Source organism: Hypanus sabinus, chromosome 4 (assembly GCF_030144855.1).
Source record: "Hypanus sabinus isolate sHypSab1 chromosome 4, sHypSab1.hap1, whole genome shotgun sequence".
Lineage (NCBI taxonomy): Eukaryota > Metazoa > Chordata > Chondrichthyes > Myliobatiformes > Dasyatidae > Hypanus > Hypanus sabinus.
Genome location: NC_082709.1, coordinates 37,326,508 through 37,349,400, shown reverse-complemented (window position 1 = coordinate 37,349,400; position 22,893 = coordinate 37,326,508). Strand labels below are relative to the sequence as shown.

At 40.5% G+C, this 22,893-nt stretch overlaps 1 protein-coding gene across 19 annotated transcripts in view; it reads right to left on the bottom strand.

Annotated features, from left to right (window-relative positions):
* The window catches only part of LOC132392660 (PTB domain-containing engulfment adapter protein 1-like), a 403,579-nt gene that overhangs the window by 116,908 nt on the left and 263,778 nt on the right, over positions 1 to 22,893 (bottom strand). For all 19 annotated transcript variants that reach the window (XM_059966854.1, XM_059966855.1, XM_059966853.1 and 16 more), the window contains one exon: positions 8,277 to 8,348. In XM_059966854.1, coding sequence (XP_059822837.1) covers positions 8,277 to 8,348 — 72 coding nt within the window. The remainder of the gene's footprint in view (positions 1 to 8,276; positions 8,349 to 22,893) is intronic.

Genomic DNA, 22,893 nt, shown 5'->3' with positions numbered 1-22,893 from the left:
TTGCCGCATTTATTTCAAACCCATTTCTGCCGATCAATATAGAACAGACAGCAGCCAAATTCCAACAAGTATTTAGTGTGCCAAGTGATATTGAAATGGAAATAATTGATTTGCAAAATGACATCAAGCTTAAAGCAGGATGAAGGGACGGTGACTTTTGGGGGCTCGTCAGCAGGGAGAAGCTTCCTCATCTCACCACATCTGCACTAAAAGTCTTTGCCTACTCCGGGTCAACTTATCTGTGTAAAATTGCATTTTCACAGATGAAAATTATTAAATCTGTGTACAGGAGCTGTCTTACTGACAGACACCTCACAGACTGTCTCAGACTGGCTGTCTGTAGTTATGAGCCAAATTTCAAGGAACCAGCAGAAAGTATTCAGCCACAGTCATCACACTGAGTACAACAGTCAATTTTTATTCATTTATTTATTGCGTTGGAATAAAATTAAATAATGAAACTTAGAATTAAAGGTATGAAGTATTGTAATATTCTTAAAGAAAGACAGCTATGGCCTGTTTGATATGCTAGCTACAGTGTTTTCTTGGTTGAACTAATTTGAAAGTTTGACAAAAACATTTTATGTAATTCCAATACAATTAGCCCAAATAAAAGGCCTCAAATTGGAAGTACAATCTGAGTTGATTTTTCTCTAAATGATTTAGTAGGTAGATCTTGCCTTTCACTAAGGCTGAGGTAGGAGATCTTGGGCTTTAAAAAGGTTGGTGACCATAGTATAGGAGGATACCAGAGCAGTCATTTTTTTAAAAACACAGAGTGGTGGGTGCATGGAACTCCCTGCCAGGGGTGGTGATAGGGGCAGATATATTAAGGGTATTGAAGAAACTCTTAAGATAGGCACAGGGATAATAGAAAAATAGACAGCTATGTAGGAGGGAAGGATAGATTAATGTTAGAGTAGGTTAAATTGTCAGTACAACATCTTGGGCCAAAGGCCCTGTACTGTGTTGTAATGCTCTATATTCCATTTTTTTCTGATGCAGGTGATCTTCCCCCTCCCACCCAAAGCTCTCATGTGGCTATTTAAGTTTCCACTTTCCATCTCTCATCTGATAATATCTCATCACATTTTATTTTATGAGCTTTCAGAAGGAGAACACCTTTTTGTCAGTGACGTGCTGAGCTCCAAGAGATTTTCCTCTTACTTTCATCTCTGTAGGTTGATCTATAGTTCATGTTCTCATCATAAACTGCCAAAGAACCACCAAATACTTTACGCCTGACAATTGAGAAAATGCAGATCAGTATGAATGATGTTGATTTTTACAAACATTTCAGCACCAATCAATAATGTGCAAAAGCCTCATGACAAACATTAGTCAATAAAAATATACATTTTACATTCTCCTCATTAACTGCTAGCAGCTATTTGGTCTTTTTATAATTTCTACAATGCATCATCATTCCATACTACTGAGTGAAAGGTAAAATGTTGTCTTAAAAAAAAACAACTTCTTAAGAATAAGTTTGTAAATTCTGTCACTTGGGGCTGTCATTAAACAGGCAGCCTTGATGGATAATGAAGTTTCACAGAGGCACAATGAAAACCGTAACTCTATCCAATGACACATTCATCTGACTAATGAGTAATGAGCTGAATCTTATAACCTTGGGTGCATTATATGTAACTGGTGGGCCCAGGTCTCCTTAGGTCCATCTGCAGGGAGGAGTACATTCTTGCTGGCTACAGCACATTGATCTCCAGTAGCATAAGCTGAGAGAACGAAGAGCTTCCTACAAACTCAGGACACTCAACCCCTTCGAGCTTCAACAGCTAGAGGTCTGCCTCCAGCTTTGACAGCTATAAAACAATGGGGGAATTTTATTAGCTTTTGAACATCTTTGACATTCAGGGATTTCTCAAGACCATACTAAATTTCAACTATTTTTCATTTTTATTTAAAACCACCTAAAAACCTATAAATAATTAAAATGTTAATTTAAACAGAATTATTTTTGAAAAATGAACTGCTCTCCCTTTGACTAATATCTGCCACCACTGAAATCAATGGGACGTTCATCTCAGTCTAATATGATGGAGGACATTGGATGGAATTCACTAACCTAAACACTGGGAAATCAGAACAAGCTGGAGTTCATCACTTAACTTCATAATAACCAGCACAAGTGTGTTCTGACAGCAAACTATAAAAACTGCAGATGTGGGAAATATGAAAGAAAAACAAAAGAAAATTCTGTAAACACTCAACAGGTTAGAAAGCATCCATTGAAAGCGAAACAGCTGAAATTTCTGCTTCTGGAAAAGGGTGCCTGATCTGTATTGTTAACTATTTATTTTCCAGAGATGCTACCGACCTACTGAGTGTGCTCAGCATTTTCTGCCTTTACGTCAGCGCACTGGTGTAAGGAATAACCTGTTGCTGTTTCCATTAAAATTAGGACTACTGCACTAATCAGGAAACTACATTGGAGCTTTCTAAAACTCTGGCTAGGCTGCATTTGAAGTATTGTATTCAATTCTGATAGGAAGGATGTGGAAGCCTCGGAGAGGGTGTAGAAAAGGTGCTGCAAGTATCAGAAGGCAGGTATTATAAGGAGAGGCTGGACAAACCAGACTTGTTTTCTCTGGAGCAGTGGAAGCTGAAGGGAGACTTATAGAAGTTTATAATATTATGAGAGGTGTAATTTTAAGGTGCTTGGATGAAGGTACAAGAGGGATGTTAGAGGTAAGTTTTTCACAGAGAGAGGGATGGGTGCATGGAGTGAACTGCAAGTGAAGGTGGTAGAGACAGATACAATAGGGTCTTTTAAGAGACTTTTAGATAGGTACGTACTCAGAAAAAGAGGGCTATGCGGTAGGGAAATTCTCAGCAGCTGCTAAAGTAGGTTACATGGTTGGCACAATGCTGTGGGCTGAAGGGCCTGTAATGTGCTGCCAATTTCCATGTTTCTATGTAAATAGAGTGGACAGCCAGTGCGACTCTCTCAAGATCAAAATGACTGGTGGGCATATACACCCTATCCTCATTATATGCGCCTTCACAGTTATGCGAGGAACCTACTTCTACCAACGTCTCCTTATATGCGTCCAAAATTCACAGTTATGCGAGGAGCACTGCTTTCCTGCCAACAGAAGTCACGTGCACACACCTCACAGTCTCACTCCCGCCAGCCTCACATTGGTTTTGGCAATGTATGGATGTGCAATCTTGCACTCTTAAACTTTTGTTGTTTTTACCTACACTGCAGTGATTTTGTGCTTGAAATATTTAACTATGCCTCCTAAGTGTCCGATGTCAAGTTCTGGCCATCAGCCAAGCAGCAGAGAACCGCTTTAACACTTCAAAAAAAGTGGGAAATTATAAACAAGGCAGCATCAGATGAGACCGGGCTTTTCTGGAAGTGTATGCCGAAACGTACTTACATAAGTAAGGATGAAAAAACTGCGTCGGGTTTCAAGGCAGCAAAGGATAGACTGACTTTGCTTATGTGTTCCAATGCAGAAGAAGACTGTAAGATGAAGCCTCTCTTAGTTTACCATTCACTAAACCCCCGTGCTCTTAAGGGTTTGAGTAACAATCTGCTTCCTGTCCACTGGGCAGCTAACAAGAAAGCATGGGTCACTGGACAAATCTTTGAAGGGGATTGGTTTGCTAATCATTTTGCTGTTGAGGCTGAACGCTACTGCCAGGAACAGAATCTTGCCTTTAAAGTTCTATAGTTGCTTGACAATGCGCCAGCCCATCCTAAACATTTGGACAGCAGTCATCCTAACTTAACAGGGTGTTTCCTGCTGCCTAACGCAACATCGCTGATTCAACCACTCCACCAAGGTGTGATATCCACAGTCAGGGTGTATTTTTTACGGCGAACTATCTCTCAGATGCTGCAAGCAACCTTTTGAAAATTTTGAAAATCTTGATTTTGAAAATCCTGGGAGTTTACCAACGGTGAGGGAATGGTGGAAGTCCTTCAACATCAGACATGCCATCAACAACATTGATGAATCCTGGAAAGAGGTCAGGTCTGTGAGAGTTCTGTGAGTCTTCCTTCACCCCTTGCTGTCCTTGATGCTCCTGATGACACACAACCATCCAACTCATCCATGAAAAGCTGCCCAACACCACAACAACCACTCAACTCCCGGAACCAACACACCTCCCACTGTTGGTGTACATCGTAGTATGGTAACTTTCTATGATTTATTACATTGCATATTACCTTAAATTGATGAAATATAATATGAATGTTGCCTTGTGGTACTGCTTTTGTGTCATATTGGTATGAAAATGCGAATAAGTTACAGATACAGTACTCTGGCAAGCAGGGTGGCCACTGCTACATGGGTGTGTTTAAACTAAATAGTGGGGTGGGGGGGGGGAGGTGAACTGGAAATATAGGGATGGAGTTAAAGGGAAAGAGAGAATAAGAGAAGTTAAGAAAGACAACAGAATTAATGGGGCAGAAAGCTCAGGAAAGGATTGGAGAGTATGGCCAAGAGCAATAGGAATCAGTGTGAGAGGTAAGGGGAGTAATGGATTTAAAGTATTATATACAAATGCGCTAAGTATAAGAAATAAGGTGGATGAGCTTGAGGCACAGTTGGAAATTGGCAAGTATTATATTGTAGGAATAACAGAGACATGGCTGCAAGAGGACCAGGGCTGGGAAATGGATATTCAAGGGTATATATACTAACAAAAGGAAAGACAGGTGGGCAGAGGGGGTGGGGTGGCTCTGTTGGTGAGGAATGAAATTCAGTCCCTTGTGAGGGGTGACATAGAATCAGGAGACATAGAGTCAGTATGGATAGAACTGAGAAATTGTAAGGGCAAAAAGACCCGAATGGGAGTTACCTACAGGCCCCCAAATAGTAGCTTGGATAGAGTGTGCAAGTTGTTATGGGGGATTTCAACATGCAAGTAGACTGGGAAAATCAGGTTGGTACTGGACCCCAAGTAAGGGAGTTTGTGGAGTGCCTTCGAGATGGATTCTTAGAGCAGCTTGTACTGGAGCCTACCAGGGAGAAGGCAATTCTAGATTTAGTGTTGCGTAATGAACCGGATTTGATAAGGGAACTCGAGGTAAAGAAGCCATTAGGAGGTAGTGACCATAATATGATAAACCTTAATCTACAATTTGCGAGGGAGAAGGGAAAATCAGAAGTGTCAGTATTATAGTTGAACAAAGGGGACTATGGATCAATGAGGGAGGAGCTGGCCAAAATTGACTGGAAGGATACCCTAGCAGGGATGACAGTGGAACAACAATGGCAGATATTTCTGGGAATAATACAGAAGGTGCAGGATCAATTCATTCCAAAGAAGAAGAAAGATTCTAAGGGGAGTAGGGGGCAACCATGGCTGACAAGGGAAGTCAAGGACAGTATAAAAATATAAGAGAAGTATAACATAGCAAAAATGAGCGGGAAGCCCGAGGATTGGGAAACTTTTCAAGAGCAGCAGAAGGTAACTAAAAAGGCAATACAGGGAGAAAAGATGAGGTACGGAGGTAAGCTATCCGAGAACATAAAGGAGGATAGTAAAAGCTTCTTTAGGTATGTGAAGAGGAAAAAATCAGTTAAGACCAAAGTTGGGCCCTTGAAGACAGAAACGGGCGAACTTATTATGGGGAACAAGGAAATGGCAGGCGAGTTGAACAAGTACTTTGGATCTGTCTTCACTAGGGAAGACACAGACAATCTCCCAGATGTAATAGTGGCCAGAGGACTTAGGGTAACGGAGGAACTGGAGGAAATTCACATTCGGCAGAAAATGGTGTTGGGTAGACTGATAGGACCGAAGGCTGATAAATCCTCAGGGCCTGATGGTCTGCATCCCAGAGTACTTAAGGAGGTGGTTCTAGAAATCGTGGACGCATTGTTAATCATTTTCCAATGTTCTATAGATTCAGGATCAGTTCCTGAGGATTGGAGGGTAGCTAATGTTATCCCACTTTTTAAGAAAGGAGGGAGAGAGAAAACAGGGAATTATAGACCAGTTAGCCTGACATCAGTGGTGGGGAAGATGCTGGAGTCAATTATAAAAGATGAAATAGCAGCACATTTGGATAGTAGTAACAGGATCGGTCCAAGTCAGCATGGATTAACGAAAGGGAAATCATGTTTGACTAATCTTCTGGAATTTTTTTGAGGATGTAACTATGAAAATGGACAAGGAAGAGCCAGTGGATGTAGAATACCTGGGCTTTCAGAAAGCCTTTGATAAGGTCCCACATAGGAGATTAGTGGGCAAAATTAGAGAACATGGTATTAAGGGTAGGGTACTGACATGGATAGAAAATTAGCTGGCAGTCAGGAAACAAAGAGTAGGGATTAACAGGTCCCTTTCAGAATGGCAGGCAGTGGCTAGTGGGGTACCGCAAGGCTCGGTGCTGGGACCACAGCTATTTACAATATACATTAATGATTTAGATGAAGGGATTAAAAGTAACATTAGCAAATTTGCAGATGACACAAAGGGTGGCAGTGTGAAATATGAGGAGGATGTTAAGAGAATGCAGGGTGACTTGGACAGGTTGGGCGAGTGTGAAGATGTATGGCAGATGCAGTTTAATGTGGATAAATGTGAGGTTATCCACTTTAGTGGCAAGAACAGGAAGGCAGATTACTATCTGAATGGTGTCAAGTTAGGAAAAGGGGAAGTACAACAAGATCTAGGTGTTCTTGTACATCAGTCACTGAAAGTAAGCATGCAGGTACAGCAGGCAGTGAAGAAAGCTAATGGCATGTTGGCCTTCATAACAAGGGAAGTTAAATATAAGAACAAAGAGGTCCTTCTGCAGTTGTACAGGGCCCTCGTGAGACCACACCTGGAATACTCTGTGCAGTTTTGGTCTCCAAATTTGAGGAAGGATATCCTTGCTATTGAGGGAGTGCAGTGTAGGTTCACAAGGTTAATTCCAGGAATGGCGGGACTGTCATATTTTGAAAGATTGGAGTGACTGGGCTTGTATACACTGGAATTTAGAAGGATGAGAGGGGATATGATTGAAACATATAAGATTATTAAGGGATTGGACACGCTGGAGGCAGGAAACATGTTCCCGATGTTGGGGGGAGTCCAGAACCAGAGGCCACAGTTTAAGAATAAGGGGTAGGCCATTTAGAACTGAGTTGAGGAAAAACTTTTTCACCCACAGAGTTGTGGATCTGTGGAATGCTCTGCCTCAGAAGGCAGTGGAGGCCAATTCTCTGGATGCTTTCAAGAAAGAGTTAGATAGACTTAAAGATAGCAGAGTCAAGGGATATGGGGAGAAAGCAGGAACAGGGTACTGATTGTGGATGATCAGCCATGATCACAGTGAATGGCGGTGCTGGATTAAAGGGCCGAATGGCCTACTCCTGCACCTATTGTCTATAAAACATATTTAGGAAGCCCTCCAGAACGCATCCCTGTTTTCTCCATTTAAATAATTATTCACATTATGCGTCAACTGTGAGGAACGTATCTCCCGCATATATCGAGGATAGGGTGTATTTAAAGTAAAGAGGGGAAAGTTCAAAGGAGATATGTGGCGCAAGCTTTACAAAATAGAGAGTGGTCAGTACCTGGAATACATCGCCAGGAGTGGTGGCAGTATTCATTAGAGCTATGTAAGTGGCCCCTAGATAGTCACATGAATATGCAGAGATTGGAGGATTATGGGCCATGTGCAGCTAGAAGGGATTAAGTGACATTAGTTTAATTATTTCAGTACAATATCTTGGGCCAAGGGGACTGTTCTTGTGCTATAGAGTTCTACGTTCTATTTGACAGGGAAAAATTAAACCTTTGAAAACAGTCAATGTTAGTACATTAAGTCCAGTTTTGGGATTCAGGATTTCTCTCTAAATTTTTATGCTTCTGACCTACATCTTTGCAAATTATTGGATTCACATTATTGCCTTCAGATTCCTATAAAAGAAAAAAAAACAAATACATCTTTGAGGAAGAAATGCATTTATTTATTTGGATGAAGGAGATCAGCTATAGGTGCATGAAGTGAAAGTTAATGAGCAGGTCAATTGTGGGAAAATTATTGCTTCACTAATTAATTGCAATCAAAGTGTAACTCCATATTTCTTCCCAAAAAAATTGCATAAATTAAGCACCTTGACACAATCGAAATCTGATAGTTAAGGAGTTAGCTATTTTCCTGATTGATTCTAAATGCACACTCATCCAGTAACCAGTTAGGGGCATCAGTGGGCCAAGGAAGTGGTTAACTTCAGCCTCAGTGAGAAATATATCAGGCAAAATTTACAGGAGCAGTAAATTAAGTTAACTTGTACCTTGAGCTTGCGAACAGCATCCTTTGCACTTTCAGTACCCTTTGGTTGTTCGACTTCAGCATTGCCAAGGAACTGAAAGAGATCATTGTAATTATTAAAAAACTGACGATTTTTATGCATGAAAACATAACATTCACCTTTGAATCATTAGGTATCATTTATTCAATTCTCATCTGGTATGATACAAGTAATCATTCTCTAACACATTTATTAAAATAACTAATATAGAAAAACAACAATTTTCAGCAAAGATCTTTTTAATTACAGATTTTGAATGCCTGAATTATGGACAGAACATACATGTGAATGAGTGTTTCAGAGGCCAGAGGGACGTGTCTACCGGCTGCTGTGGGCATTTTCCGCTGGGAGGAAACCGCAATTTCCATGTGCCTTCTCTGTGAGCTGCAACAATTGGAGGCTGGGTCAAACTGGGCAGATCTTATGGAATCAGTGAGCCCTCTGCTCCCTCTGCTGTAACCGCTGTTTCTGTAATTCTCTCCCACACATTGTTATTCTCCATTCCTGACTAGTGAGCAGCTTGGTTTTCAAGCTCTTTCAAGATGGATAACCCGAGGACTGCCTGTACCCTTTTTGGAAGGTGTACCTCAATCACACAAAACAAAGCACTTCACTAGTCCCAAAATATTGTAACTGCTTCCTCGGCCCTTCTATTTAATCACCTCATCTACTGTTTGCTCTATTCTCCTTCCCGATGGTAATAATGAGAAGAGGGCATGTCCTGGGTGACGGGGATCCTTACTGATGGACACCACTTTCCTGAGGTAGTGATGGAGCCGACTAATTTTATAACACGTCATTATGCTCTTCATGGTGCATCTGTAGATGTTTGAGTGTTTTAGGTGGCCTGAACCAATAGCTACTGTTTTGTCTTCTTTATCCTGCATCGACATGTCAGGGCTAGGTTAGGTCCACAGAGATACTGACACCCAGGAACCTGAAATTGCTCACACTCTCCACTTCTGATCCATCTATGTGGATTGATTTGTGTTCCCTTGTCTTACCCTCTCTTTGAAGTCTACAATCAGCTCCTTGGTCTTACTGATGTTGATAGCAAGGTTGTTGCAATGAAACTACTCAACTAGCTGGCATATCTTGCCCTTGTACACCCTCTCATCACCAGCTGAAACTCTGCCAACAATTGAGCATGGATGCCATGCCACACCACCTCCAATGGGTCTCCTCTTGGACTGCTGCACAGGCAAGACCGTGGCATGAGACATGCTCCTTGCTACAACCGAAACCATGCAGCTCCCTTGCCGTTGGTCTCGCCAATACACCGCTGAACCAGAGTTGCAGTTTTTTTTACATTACCAATGTCCAACAGAGTCTTGCAAACCGCAGGAAAAATGCCCCAAGAAAATCACTGGTTGTTAAGCCTGCACACTGCCTTTGTGCAGTGAATCCAACTCCTTTCAATAGCAGGCGGCAACATGATCCACACCAAATCAAGTCCTTCCAGCTCCTCCGCCAACATGCAACCGGCTGATGGGGTAGAACAGCAGTACCTAAAGTTCTTAACTTCCAGCATTATCTCATGGTTGTAAAAAGGACATTTTAAAAACACTATTGGTTGGCCTCAGAGAGGTCGTTGTGTCCAGTGTGCTGCCTCTTACTGGAAAGGGCAGTGGGCAACATGGCAGGCAAGCTTGCTGACCACTGAGGCCACTAAAGGAAGAGCAAAAGCATAAATTGTAAAGTATTTCGGGCTACTGACAGTTCCAGCTAAGTGGTCAAGTCCATCCTGGGCCACAACATAGGAACTGTGGTCCATTTTTGATCAGTTGCAAGACCCCACATCGGTACAACATCCAATCCAGAAAATAAAAGTGTTCCAAGTGGCTTATCTGGAACTATATTTAAAAAAAACTCTACTCTTTCCAAGTTCATAAATATATAAAATACTTATCTTAGGCACATTTGCGCACAGTTCTGAAGAGGATGTGCTTGGCAAATGATCCATGCCTGTCAGTGCAGTAATGGCATAAGGGAGCTCTGGGTGACACAGTGAGGGTAAATAAGGCCAATAGAAGACTCTGGTGCCCACCCCAGCAACTCTGCAACGTTCTACAGAAGTAGCAGGAGCAGCAACAAGGGAATAAAAAATCCTGACTGATCACTTCTGGGACACTACGTCCTGCTCCTACAAATATTAAACTCAGAAACATCACTGCTGTATGCAGGGCCTTGTGCACTTATATTTCACAGCTGTTTATCTTTCCCAGCTTGGGTATTTATTTAGAATGAAACAGAATTCATGCCAGCAACATTTGTTTGCACAGAAAGAAAATGGGATGCTAACATTTAAACAAAAGCAATAATCTTGTCTACCTTTTAGCCTCTAAATTCACAAAGAAGTACAATGGAATTTAGTTTTCAAAAAATGCTTTTAAAAATGGTTGTTTTAGAATTAAAATGTAATTGATTCACATTATTTTAGTGATTAAATATAAGCAATCAAATTCTTTGGACAAACAGGTAAGTACGAAAAATCAGATCAGAAGTAGAAAAAACAGAAGGTTTAAATGAATTGATAACATTGAGAAAAAATGCTGGAGCAAATAAACAAATACCTTGGTTTTGTCTTCATGGAATAAAACACAATTAACTGCAGAAAAAGTATGGATCAAGATGCTCAGAAAAAGGAGGAATAAGAGAAAATTCATGTTTAAACAATAGTGCTAGTAGTATTAACGGATAAAATTTGATAAATCCATAGAACCACGTAAACAGCATCTCTAAAACAGAAAACCAGGGGAACAGTGGATGCAACACACACAAAATTCTGGGGGAACTCAGCAGGCCAGGCAGCATCTAAAAGTAAACAGTCAACATTTCAGGTCCGGACTCTTCATCAGGACCGATGAAGGGTCTCAGCCTGAAATGTCGACTGTCCATGCTTTTCCATAGATGCTGCCTGGCCTGGAAAGTTCCCCGAGAATGTTGTAGTGTGTTGCTTGGATTTCAAGCATCTGCAGAATTTCTCTTCTTTGTGAAACAGTGGATGCATTGGTTGTCACCTTGCAAAAGTCAGCAGATTATGGAATGGTTGCTGCAGATTGAAGATTGCCAAAAGGAACACCACTATGTAGTGAAAGGAGAAAGAAAGAGAACAATTTCACACATATCTGTTAGTTTATTGTCAGTGCAATAAAAACTCTAGAATTTATTATGCAGGTTGTGGTAACGGGACTCTTGGAAAATATCAACAGAGTTTAAACAAGTCAACATCAATTTGTGAAAGGGAAATCACATAGACATAGGGAATCTGGATCAGAAGGCCTTGACAGAAGTCTCACGTAAGAAGTTAGTATACAAAGTTAAAGCTGAGTTTACTGACATATGCACATGCTGTCAGAATGCCATATCCACATGTATACACAGGTGCAAAGAAAATTGTATTTGCAACAACAATGCAGGAACATAGCACCGTAAGAACCATTCACAAGAACAAAATAAAATTAATCATAAACGATGCATATTTTCTGCAGGAAAGAACATGGGATAGACTCATGAATGTTATATTGATACAGATTGAAAATTGATTGATGTATGGAAACAGGCTGGGATTAGATTAGGTTCTGGATGGTACGAGATGTACTCCAGAGTCAGTATTGGGCCTCAGCTTTTCACAACATATAAGAATAACTTGGATGATGGAGTTAAATGTGATATTTAGAAACACAGAAAACCTACATCACAATACAGACCTTTCGGCCCACAAAGCTGTGCCAAACATGTCCTTACCTAGAATTACCATAGCCCTCTATTTTTCTGAGCTCCATGTGCCTATCCATGAGTCTCTTAAAAGACCCTATCGTATCTGCCTCCACTACTGTCGCTGGCAGCCCATTCCATGCACTCACTACTCTCTGCATAAAAAACTTACCCCTGACATCTCCTCTGTATCTACTCCCCAGCACCTTAAAACTGTGCCCTCTCGTGCTAGCCATTTCAGGCCTGAGAAAAAGCCTCTGACTAACCACATGACCAATGCCTCTCATCATCTTATACACCTCTATCAGGTCCCCTCTCATCCTGCATCACTCCAACTAGAAAAGGCTGAGTTTACTCAAACTATTTTCATAAGGCATGCTCCCCAATCCAGGCAACATCCTTGTAAATCTCTTCTGCATCCTTTCCATAGTTTCCACATCCTTCCGATAGGGGGGCGACCAGAACTGAGCACAGTCTCCAAGTGGGGTCTGACCAGGGTCCTATATAGCTGCAACATTACCTCTCAGCTCCTAAACTCAAACCCACAATTGATGAAGGCCAATATACTGTATGCTTTCTTAACCACAGAGTCAACCTACACAGCTGCTTTGAGAGTCCTATGGATTCGGACTCCAAGATCCCTCTGATCCTCCACACTGCCAACATTCTTACCATTAATCCTATCTTCTGCCATCATATTGGACCTACCAAAATGACCCACCTCACACTTATCTGGGTTGAACTCCATCTGCCACTTCTCAGCCCAATTTTGCATCTTATCAATGTCCCACTGTAACCTCTGACAGCCCTCCACACTATCCACATCATCTCCAAACTTTGTGTCATCAGCAAATTTACTAAACCATCCCTCCACTACTTTATCCAGGTCATTTATAAAAATTACAAAGTATAGGGGTCCCAGAACAAATCCCTGAGGCAAACCAATGGTTACCAACCTCCATGCAGAATATGACCTATCTACAACCACTCTTTGCCTTCTGTGGACAAGCCAGCTCTGGATCCACAAAGCAATGTCCCTTTGGATCCCATGCCTCCTTACTTTCTCAATAAGCCCTGCATGGGGAATCTTGTCAAATGCCTTACTGAAATCCATATTCACTATATCCACTGCTCTACCTTCATCAATGTGTTTAATCATATCGACAAAAAATTCAATCAGGCTCGTAAGGCACGATCTGCCTTTCACAAAGCCTTGCTGACTATTCCTAATCATATAATGCCTCTCAAAATGTTCATAAAATCTGCCCCTCAGGATCTTCTCCATCAACTTACCAACCACTTGAGTATGACTCATTGGTCTATAATTCCTGGGGTATGTCTACTCTCTTTCTTGAATAATGGAACAACATCCACAACCCTCCAATCCTCCGGAACCTCTCCCATCCCCATCGATGATTCAAAGATCATCGTCAAAGCCCCAGCAATCTTCTCCTTTGCCTCGCATGGTAGCCTGGGGTACATCTCGTCTGGTCTCGGTGACTTATCCAACTTGATGCTTTCCAAACACTCCAGCACATCCTCTGTCTTAATATCTACATATTCAGGCTTTTCAGTCCACTGTAAGTCATCCTCACAATCGCCAAAGACCTCTTCTGTAGTGAATACTGAAACAAAGTACTCATTAAGTACCTCTGCTATCCCCTTCGGTTCCAGACACACTTTTCCACTGTCACACTTGATTGGTCCTACATTTAATCAATGACAACTTAGACATGGGTGAAATTGTGAGTTGTAGGGAGGGTGCTAATGTGTTTCGAAGGTAACTCAGATAAGGTGAGGAAATGGATAAATGCAGTAAAATGAATGGATTGTGAAGTTACTTCACCCTAAGAGCAAGAACAGAAAGAATGGTGACTAATTGGGAAATACTAATGGACAGAGGAATCTGGGTGTCTGTGTACACAAGTCACTGAAAGGGAGTGTGCAGGTGCAAGGAGCAATGAAGACAACAAATAGTATATTAGCTCTTTTTAAGTACAAGAGCATAGATATCCTACTACAATTATATAGCACCTAAATGAGACCACACCTGGAGTAGCATGTATTATTCTGGCCTTTAAATCCAAGATACACTAGTGCAGCAGAAGATGCTACTAAACCAATTTCTAGGCTAGCAGGACTATGATACAAGGAGAGACCATTAGGCCATTCAGCCCCTCCAGTCTGCTCTGCCATTCCATCATGGCTGATCCCAGATCCCACTCGACCTCATACACCTGCCTTCTTGCCATATCCTTTGATGCCCTGACCAATCAGGAAACTATCAAATTCTACTTAAAGTATATCTATGGACTACACCTATCCACCATAGTCTGTGGCAGAGCATTACAGATTCACTACTCTCTGGATAAAAGAATTCCTCCCTACCTCTGTTCTAATAGTTTGCCCCTCAATTTTGAGGCTGTGCCCTCTGGTTCTAGATACTCCAATCATAGGAAACATCTTCTCCATATCCTTCTTATCTAGTCCTTTCAACATTTGCTAAGTTTCAATGAGATCCCCATCCCCAATCCCCATAAATTCCAATGAGTACAGGCTTGAAGCTGCCAAATGCTGCTCATACATTAACCCTTCACTCCCGGAATCATCTTCGTGAACCTCCTCCGGACTCCTTCAAATATCAACACATCCTTTCTGAGATATGGGGCCCAAACCTGTTGACAATTCTCCAAATGAAGCCTGACTAGTGTCTTATAAAGCCTCAGCATTATCTCCTTGATTTTTATATTCTATTCTCCTTGAAATAAGTGCCAATATTGCATTTGCCTTCTTTACCACAGACTCAACCTGTAAATTAACCTTCTGGGAGTCTTGCAGACAGCTAAGTCTCTTTGCACTTGAGTAGAGTTTAGATCTATTCAGCCTGTATTTACAAAGTTTTAGAAGAATGACAGGGGCTCCTACTGAAACTCAAAATTCAAAGTAGGCTTGTCAGGCTGAATGCATACAGATGATGTCATGGGCAGAAATAAATAGCAAAAGTAGTCACAATGCCTAGAAATGAAAAGAAGAAGAATTTCTTCATTCAGAGGTAGTGAAACTATTCTATCTTCCATGGCAGAAAATGGACAGATTTTTTGACAGGAAAGAACACTACGTGTATGGGGAGATAACTGAAAGATGGTTTCACAATAAAGGATGAGCCATGATAAACAGTCTCAAGAGGCTGATTGCCCTACTCATCTTCCCATTTTTCCACACTGCTATGTTTCTGTAACAAAACTGCAAAATGCTTCACATTTTGCCAGACTTCAATAATTGCAGAACAGTTATTACCTAAATCCAATTTCCCTACAATATAGTTCAATCAAATGTCAGTACAGTGACCAATCTAACACGGTGGTCCATGGCAACCCCTACAGCCTCATATCCCACCTGGGTAGCCTCCAACCAAATAGCATGAACATCGATTTCTCTGATTTCCAGTCATTTCTCCCCCCACCCCTTCTCTTCTCCTCACCTACCTATCACCTCCCTCCACTGCCCTCCCTCCTTCCTTTTCTCTCATGGTCCACTCTCCTCTTTGATCAGATTCCTTCTTTTTCAGCCCTTTACCTTTTCTACCTACAACCTCCCAACATCTTCCTTAATCCACCCTCTCCTACCCACTCACCTTCCTCCTCACCTGGCTTCACTTATCACCTTGGACTGGCACCCCTTCACCTCCCCTACCACTTTTTAGTAATTCAACTACAAGGAAATATATTGTAAAAGCTTTTTCAAGTAGATAAAGAGTAAAAGATAGGTGAGAGTAGATATAGGACCGATAGAAAATGATGTTGGAGAAATTGTAATGGGAGATAAGGAGATAGTAGAGGAACTGAATTGCATCAGTCTTCACTGAGGAAGACATCAGCAATATACCAGACATTCAAGGGTGTCAGGGAAGAGAAATATGCACAGTCACAATTACAACAGAGAAAGTACCCAGGAAGCTGAATAGTCTAAGGGTAGATAAATCTCCTGGACCAGATGGAATGCACCCTCGTGTTCTGAAGGAAGTAGCAGTGGAGATTGCAAAAGCATTAGCAGTGATCTTTTAAAAGTCGATAGATTCTGGCATGGTTCCAGAGGACTAGAATATTGCAAATGTCACTCCGCTATTTAAGAAGGGGGCAAGGAAGCAAAAAGAAAATTATAGACCTGTTAGCTTGACATCGGTGGTAGGGAATTTGTTGGAGTCGATTGTCAAGGATGAGGTTACAGAGCACCTGGAGGCATATGACAAGATAGGCAGAACTCAACATGGTTTCCTTAAAGGAAAATCCTGCCTGACAAACCTAGTGCAATTGCTTGAGGAAATTACGAGTAGGATAGACAAGGGAGATGCAGTGGATGTTGTGTATTTGGATTTTCAGAAGGTCTTTGACAAACTGCCACACATGAGGCTGCTAAACAAGATAAGAGCCCATGGAATTACAGGAAAGTTACATATGTGGATAGAGCATTGGTTGATTGGCAGGAAACAGAGAGTGGGAATAAAGGGATCCCATTTTGGTTGGAAGCTGGTTACTAGTGGTGTTCCACAGGGGTCTGTGGGGCTGCTTTTTTTTTTACGTTGTATATCAACGATTTGGATTATGGAATAGATGGCTTTGTCGCTAAGTTTGATGATGATACAAAGATAGGTGGAGGGGTTGGTAGTGCTAAGGAAACAGAGTCTGCAGAGAGACTTTGATAGATTGGGGGAATGGGCAAAGAAGTGGCAAATGAATTACAATGTTGTAAAGTGTACAGTCATGCACTTTGGCAGAAGAAATAAACGGGCAGACAATTATTTAAATAGGAAGAGAATTCAAAGTTCTCAATGTTGGCATTCATTCCTAGAAGATTCATTATGAATGTGAGAATTCACCGGGAATGAGAGGGTTAACATATGAGGAAAGTTTGACTGCTCTTGGACTGTACTCCTTGGAGTTTATAAGAATGAGGGGTGACCTCATAGAAACATTTCGAATGTTGAAAGGCATGGACAGAGTGGATGTGGCAAAGTTATTTTCCATGGTGGGTGAGTCTAGTACGAGTGGACAGGCAGAGATGCAAAAAAAATTTTTTAGCCAGAGGGTGGTGAATCAGTGAAATGTGTTGCCACGGGCGGCAGTGGAGGCCAAGTCATTGGGTGTATTTAAGGCAGAGATTGATAGGTGTCTGAGTAGTCAGGGTATCAAAGGTTATGGTGAGAAGGCAGGGGAATGGGAATAAAGGGAAGATTGGATCAGCTCATGATGAAATGCCGGAGCAGACTCAATGGGCTGAATGGCCGAGTTCTGCTCCTTTGTCTTATCGTCTCATGGTCTAAAAGTTTATATGGCTTTCTTTATTGTTTCATGACTGAATGTGAATGTAACAGAGTAATGTGAATGTGCTAGTCTTGTTCACATAGCGTGAGTGAGGAGAGCTCACTTCAAGGTCTAGCCTATCCATGTTTGGAAGTTAAGCATGTGTTCCAAATGTGAATACATCTCTTAGGTAAGATGAGATGTATTTATTCATATTTTTGATGTTATGTATAAGGTAGAGGGTGGTGGGATTCTAACATTATTTGTATTATTTTGTTTTAGAATTGCCACTAATGTACTGGTTTTGTATATTTTGTTTCAGTTAATTTCACACTGCATACATAACAAGGGTGTGGTCTGAAGCTACGCTGGGAGTGTAATGGCAGGAACTGTTTTTTTTAATTCATGTTGTCATTTTTATTTAGATACCCTCCCTCTGCAATAAAACATCTAAAGCAAATAAAGGAATTTAAGACCTGAAAAAGTATCTGTTGTCCTGCACGTGTATTTTTCCCAGGGTTCCATAATGCTGATGTTTTATAAGGCATTGGTCAGACCTCACTTGGAGTATTGTGAGGCACAGTTGGACCTCTTATCCAAGAAAAGATGCGCTAGTATTGGTGAGGGTCCTGAGGAGTTTCACAAGAATGAGCCCAGAAATGAAAGGGTTAACATGTGAGGATCTTTTGAAAGCTCTGGTTCTGTATACCCTGAAGTTTAAAATAATGAGGGGAAATCTCATTGAAACCTACCACATATTGAAAGGCCTACATAGAGTGTATGTGGGAGAGGCTATTTCAAAATCAGATTCAAGTTTAGTATCACTGGCATACATCATGAATTTTGCTGGTTTCCAGCAGCTATACATTGTAAGACATAAAATATAAATTACAATAAGATATATATATATATATAGGTTCATTGCCCAATCAGAAATCTGATGGCAGAGGAGACACTGTCTCTGAAATGTTGAGTGTATGTCTTCAGGCTCCTGTACCTCTTTTTTGATGGTAGCAATGAGAAGAGGGCATGTCCTGGGTGATGAGGGTCCTAAATGAACGATGCTGCCTTTCTGAGGCATCGTCTTTCGAAGGAGTCCTCAATGCTGGGGAGACTGGCATCCATGATAAAGCTGGCTGAGTTTGTAACTTACTGCAACATTTTTTTCCAATCCTCTGCAGTATCCCTTCAATAATGTAACCAGTTAGAATGCTCTCCACAGCAAATTTGGAGAATCTTTGGTGACATGCCTAATGAAATACAGGCACTGCTATGGATTCTTTCTAATTGCATTAACACATTGGGCCCAGAATAAATCTTCACGGATGCTGACGCCCAGGAGCTTTAAACTGCTGACCCTTTCGACTGCTGTTCCTTTGACTTTCCCAACCTGAAGTCCACAATCAATCCCTTGGTTTTACTGATGTTGAGTGCAAGGTTGGTGCTGTGACACCATTCACCCAGCTGATTTATCTCACTCCTGCATGCTGTCTCGTCACCATCTGAAATGTTGTCAATAGTTGTGACATGGGCAAATTTATCGATGGTGTGCTAGCCACACAATCGTGGGTTAGAGAGAGTAGTACGGCTGTCTAAGCGTGTATCCTTAAGGTGCCCCAAAGTTAATTGTCAGTGAGGAGGTGTTATTTCCGATCCCCACTAATTGTGCTCTCCTGATGAGGAAGTCAAGGATCCATTTGCAGAGGGAGGTACAGAGACCTAGTGTTCCTATGTTGGGGGAATCTAGAACTAAATGGCACAGCCTCAGAATAATGTCCCTTGAGAACAGAAATGAGGGGGAATTTTTTAGCCAGACAGTGGTATCTGTGGGATTCATCACCACAGATGGCTGTGGAGGCCAAATCATTGTGTATATTTAAAGAGGAGGTTGATAAATATTAGTAAGGATGACAACCTTTATGATGAGAAGGCAGGAGAATAGTGTTAAGCAGGATAATAAATCAACCATGATGGAATGGCAGAGCAGACTCAATGGGCTGAATGGCCTAATTCTGCTCCCATGTCTTATGGTCTGATGGTCTAACTCATAGTTTTTAAACCAGTTTTATTATTTAGTGAATCCTATCTTCCAATATTATATTTGGTCACATTTTGCCAATGCTTCTTTTTATATTTCATCCATAAAAATATAGCTATTTCTAAGCTATGCAAACATTTCACATGGAGTTATAAAGTAAGGTTTCAGGCTAATAAGTAAAGCAAGAATAATTCTGAACAAAATATTTGCATAGGCAAAGTGTTTCTAAAACTTGATGCTTAGCTATGGTGTAATAGTCATCATAAACAATGTTTTTTTTTTGAAATATTAGCCAATATATTTTCTTGAAATAAGTGAATCAGCAGTCAATTGAGGCAACACTTTTACAAAAGACTGATATATCTGTCAGCCAATAAATTAGAAATGATTACCATAGTATATGTCAAACATTTAATACTTAAAAATAAATGGATTAAAGGATCTTAATACTTTAGTTTAAAAGAGGAAACACAACTTGATGAATTTGTTTAGAATGCCGACCAAGTTTTTCCAAGGATAAGATTACAGCAATAACTATCATCCAACCACTAATTACAATCTATTCCTAGTAAGTACAACTGAAGCAGCTTATAAGAAATCAACAAAACAAAGGATCAAGCTTATAGTTATGTTGGATGAATGACAAAAATGTCCTTCCCACAACTTTGGTTCTGATATATTGTTCATAAGTAGCTTTAGCTGCAAGTAAATCCGAACCAATAAAGATCTGAAATCTCCCCAACCTCTCCCCACACATTTCGGAGTGACCTCCTATAGTAAGTACCTAACAAACATGTTGCTAGACAGTTAGAAATGCTTTGAAGCACAAAGATACAAAGGAAACTAAAGAAACAAGGTAAGAAAATTAAATTCCAAAATGAAAAAAGGATGGAAAAGAGCAAGACTTGAGAAGCAACTAAATCATTTAGTTAGTTAGGGCAGAATCCCACGGGGCTCCAATGAATGGACTTCTGTTAAAATACCTAAAAGTTGGCACAACAGGAGACAGAAAGCTATGAAACCTCCAGCGGCTGGCTTGCCAGATGGAAAAAGATGTAGTCGAAGCTACATAAAAATGTTTGGAAGGAAAGTTATCCGAAAACAAAAACTGTGAATGTGTAAACTAGGACAAGTTCAGTCAAATGATTCAAGGAAGAATAAATCGGAGAAATATAATTGTGATAATTACTTGCTATTTTTGTACATAAAAAACATCAGCCAGAAATAACATAAAATCCCAAAAATCTAATTAATAATAATAAATCCTACAAGATACATATGCAAACTTAATTATTTTGATAAAACATTATTCATAAAATCTTAGCCAGAATTCCATTTCCTTCAGATCTGATCTGAAAAATAGCTATATTTTTCCTCTGGTTGATGAATTTAAAAAAACAAAAAAAAAAGCTGGAAATACTCAGAAGCTTATGCAGTTAACTTCTGTGCTTCTACGGGTGCAGGCCATCCTGCAGAGTATTTCTGGCTTTACTGTTTTCATTCTCAGATTAGTAGTACAGGGAGAACTTTAATCTTTTCTAACTATTGATTAGCTGTCTATATTTTGTTTTCCTCTTTCATTCAATGGTCATAGAAATTGTTCTAATATCTTGCAAAACTAAAGGGTGTATTTCTTGAAAAATCAACTACGCTTCCAAAAGAGAAACTTATTTTGTTAGATGGCTATACAAATTTAACAGTGAAATAAAAGATGGCATTCATAAACTAATTTCAATATAATACCATTGTGTAAAGGGATTATCAATTTTCTTTAATATATGGCTCTGTTTAGACTTCCACATAATTGAATTACTTCATCATTACAAGAATATGAATGAAAATTTAAATTCACGTCAGACAATAACTGAATCACAATGATCAAAATGATGCAGTTCTATTGATCATTTCACTCTCAATAAGCATGGAGCTGAGACTACCACAGAGATAGACAGAATTTGGTTTAATGAATTGTTTCCTGTGACTGTTATTTTGCTTCAGTGAAAAAGTAGCAGCAAAGCCAAAGACAAACCCAAAAACTGAAACTAATCTCTTAGTTAATATTATATTAGTAATTTTAATTAAGCAGATTGTTTATGTTTTGAGGGTTAGACTCAGTGCAATCCAAGACAATTAAAACTGTAAACACCTGTCAGTGTGACGGCGCTGAGACGCAGGAAATAAAATCCCTGGTTCAGAGGAACAGGAAAAATACGTGACTAGGTTTGAGGTTGGTGTTGTCACAGTTGGGGTGGGAGGTGGAGAGAGAACAAGTGGTAAAAAGGAGGTTGGAAAGACAATGTTTGCTTAAAATTCTTGAACTACACACTCATCATGTACAATTGTTTGTACTTGGTTGATGTATCAATGTCAAGTTATCACCTCATGACTAAAATTTCTGAGGCAAAACATGCTATTGCATTATTTTTGAGCATGCTCAAATGGGAAAATTAGTAAGTTAGTTGGTTCTGTTCTGAAATCTGATATGACTACACCTAATCAAACAGATCAGTACCATATTCTGTCTCACCCTTACACTCTGCGTTGTCCCGTTCCTGGAAAGCAATCCACCTCTTTTAAAATGTATTCAGAAACTGGGGCACCACCATCTTTCATAGTAGAAATTTTCCAATGGTGACCACCCTTTAAATGAAGAGATTTATCAGCTCAGTGCAAAATGCTTTACCCCGTATTAGATGTGACTCTAGATACAAGAGCCTTTAACCAGGGGAAACACGCATCCAATATCTCAAGCACCATCAGAACTCTGTCTTGTCAGTTTTTCCAACTTCAGTGATTACAGGCAGTATCACTGCCTGTAATCCTCATGTGATGGATTCTCCATCCCAGCTGTGTGACTGGTGAGCCCTCACTACACTCTCTCTACAGACAGAATACCTTTTAAATAAAGGGAACTTACTAAGTGTGGGTTCACCATGGTACTGCATAAACATAGCAAGGAATCCTTGTTCCCATTCCAGAAGCCTCTTGCACTGAAGGCCACGAGTCCATTCTACTTAACTGCTTGCTGCTCTGCACATTTGTGATGGGAATAGGTTTTCTGACCGGTGAGTTTGAAACTCAAATGAAGATCTTAAGCTCCATCTGATATAGATAGCTACCCTCACCAAGGGGAGATCATACTCTAGCCACCTACTCTTCGAAGGCTAGATCAGTTCCCTGTTTATCCTCCACAGGTGCCAATACCCACTATTTGAGCAGTGGTTTCCCCCTCCCTACCAAGGAGAAGAAAGGCCCAGCTAACAAAGCAGTTTAAACACAGTTCATTTACTTCTAGTGATTCACATTTATATAACTGGGTGACCATCAAATCCTATTCATTATCGTTAAAAAGTGTACTTAGGCATCCATCTGGGTAATGCTAGAATAGTGGTCTGTGCCTTTAAGTGAAGACGGTGACATCATTACGCACACTCGGGATAGTGGGGAGACCATTTTGTTTTCTGCAGAGAAAGCTGGTGGAGCTTTGGGATTAAGTTCCTCCCAAAAATACGGGGCCTGGTGAGGAAAAGTGAGAATTAATTGA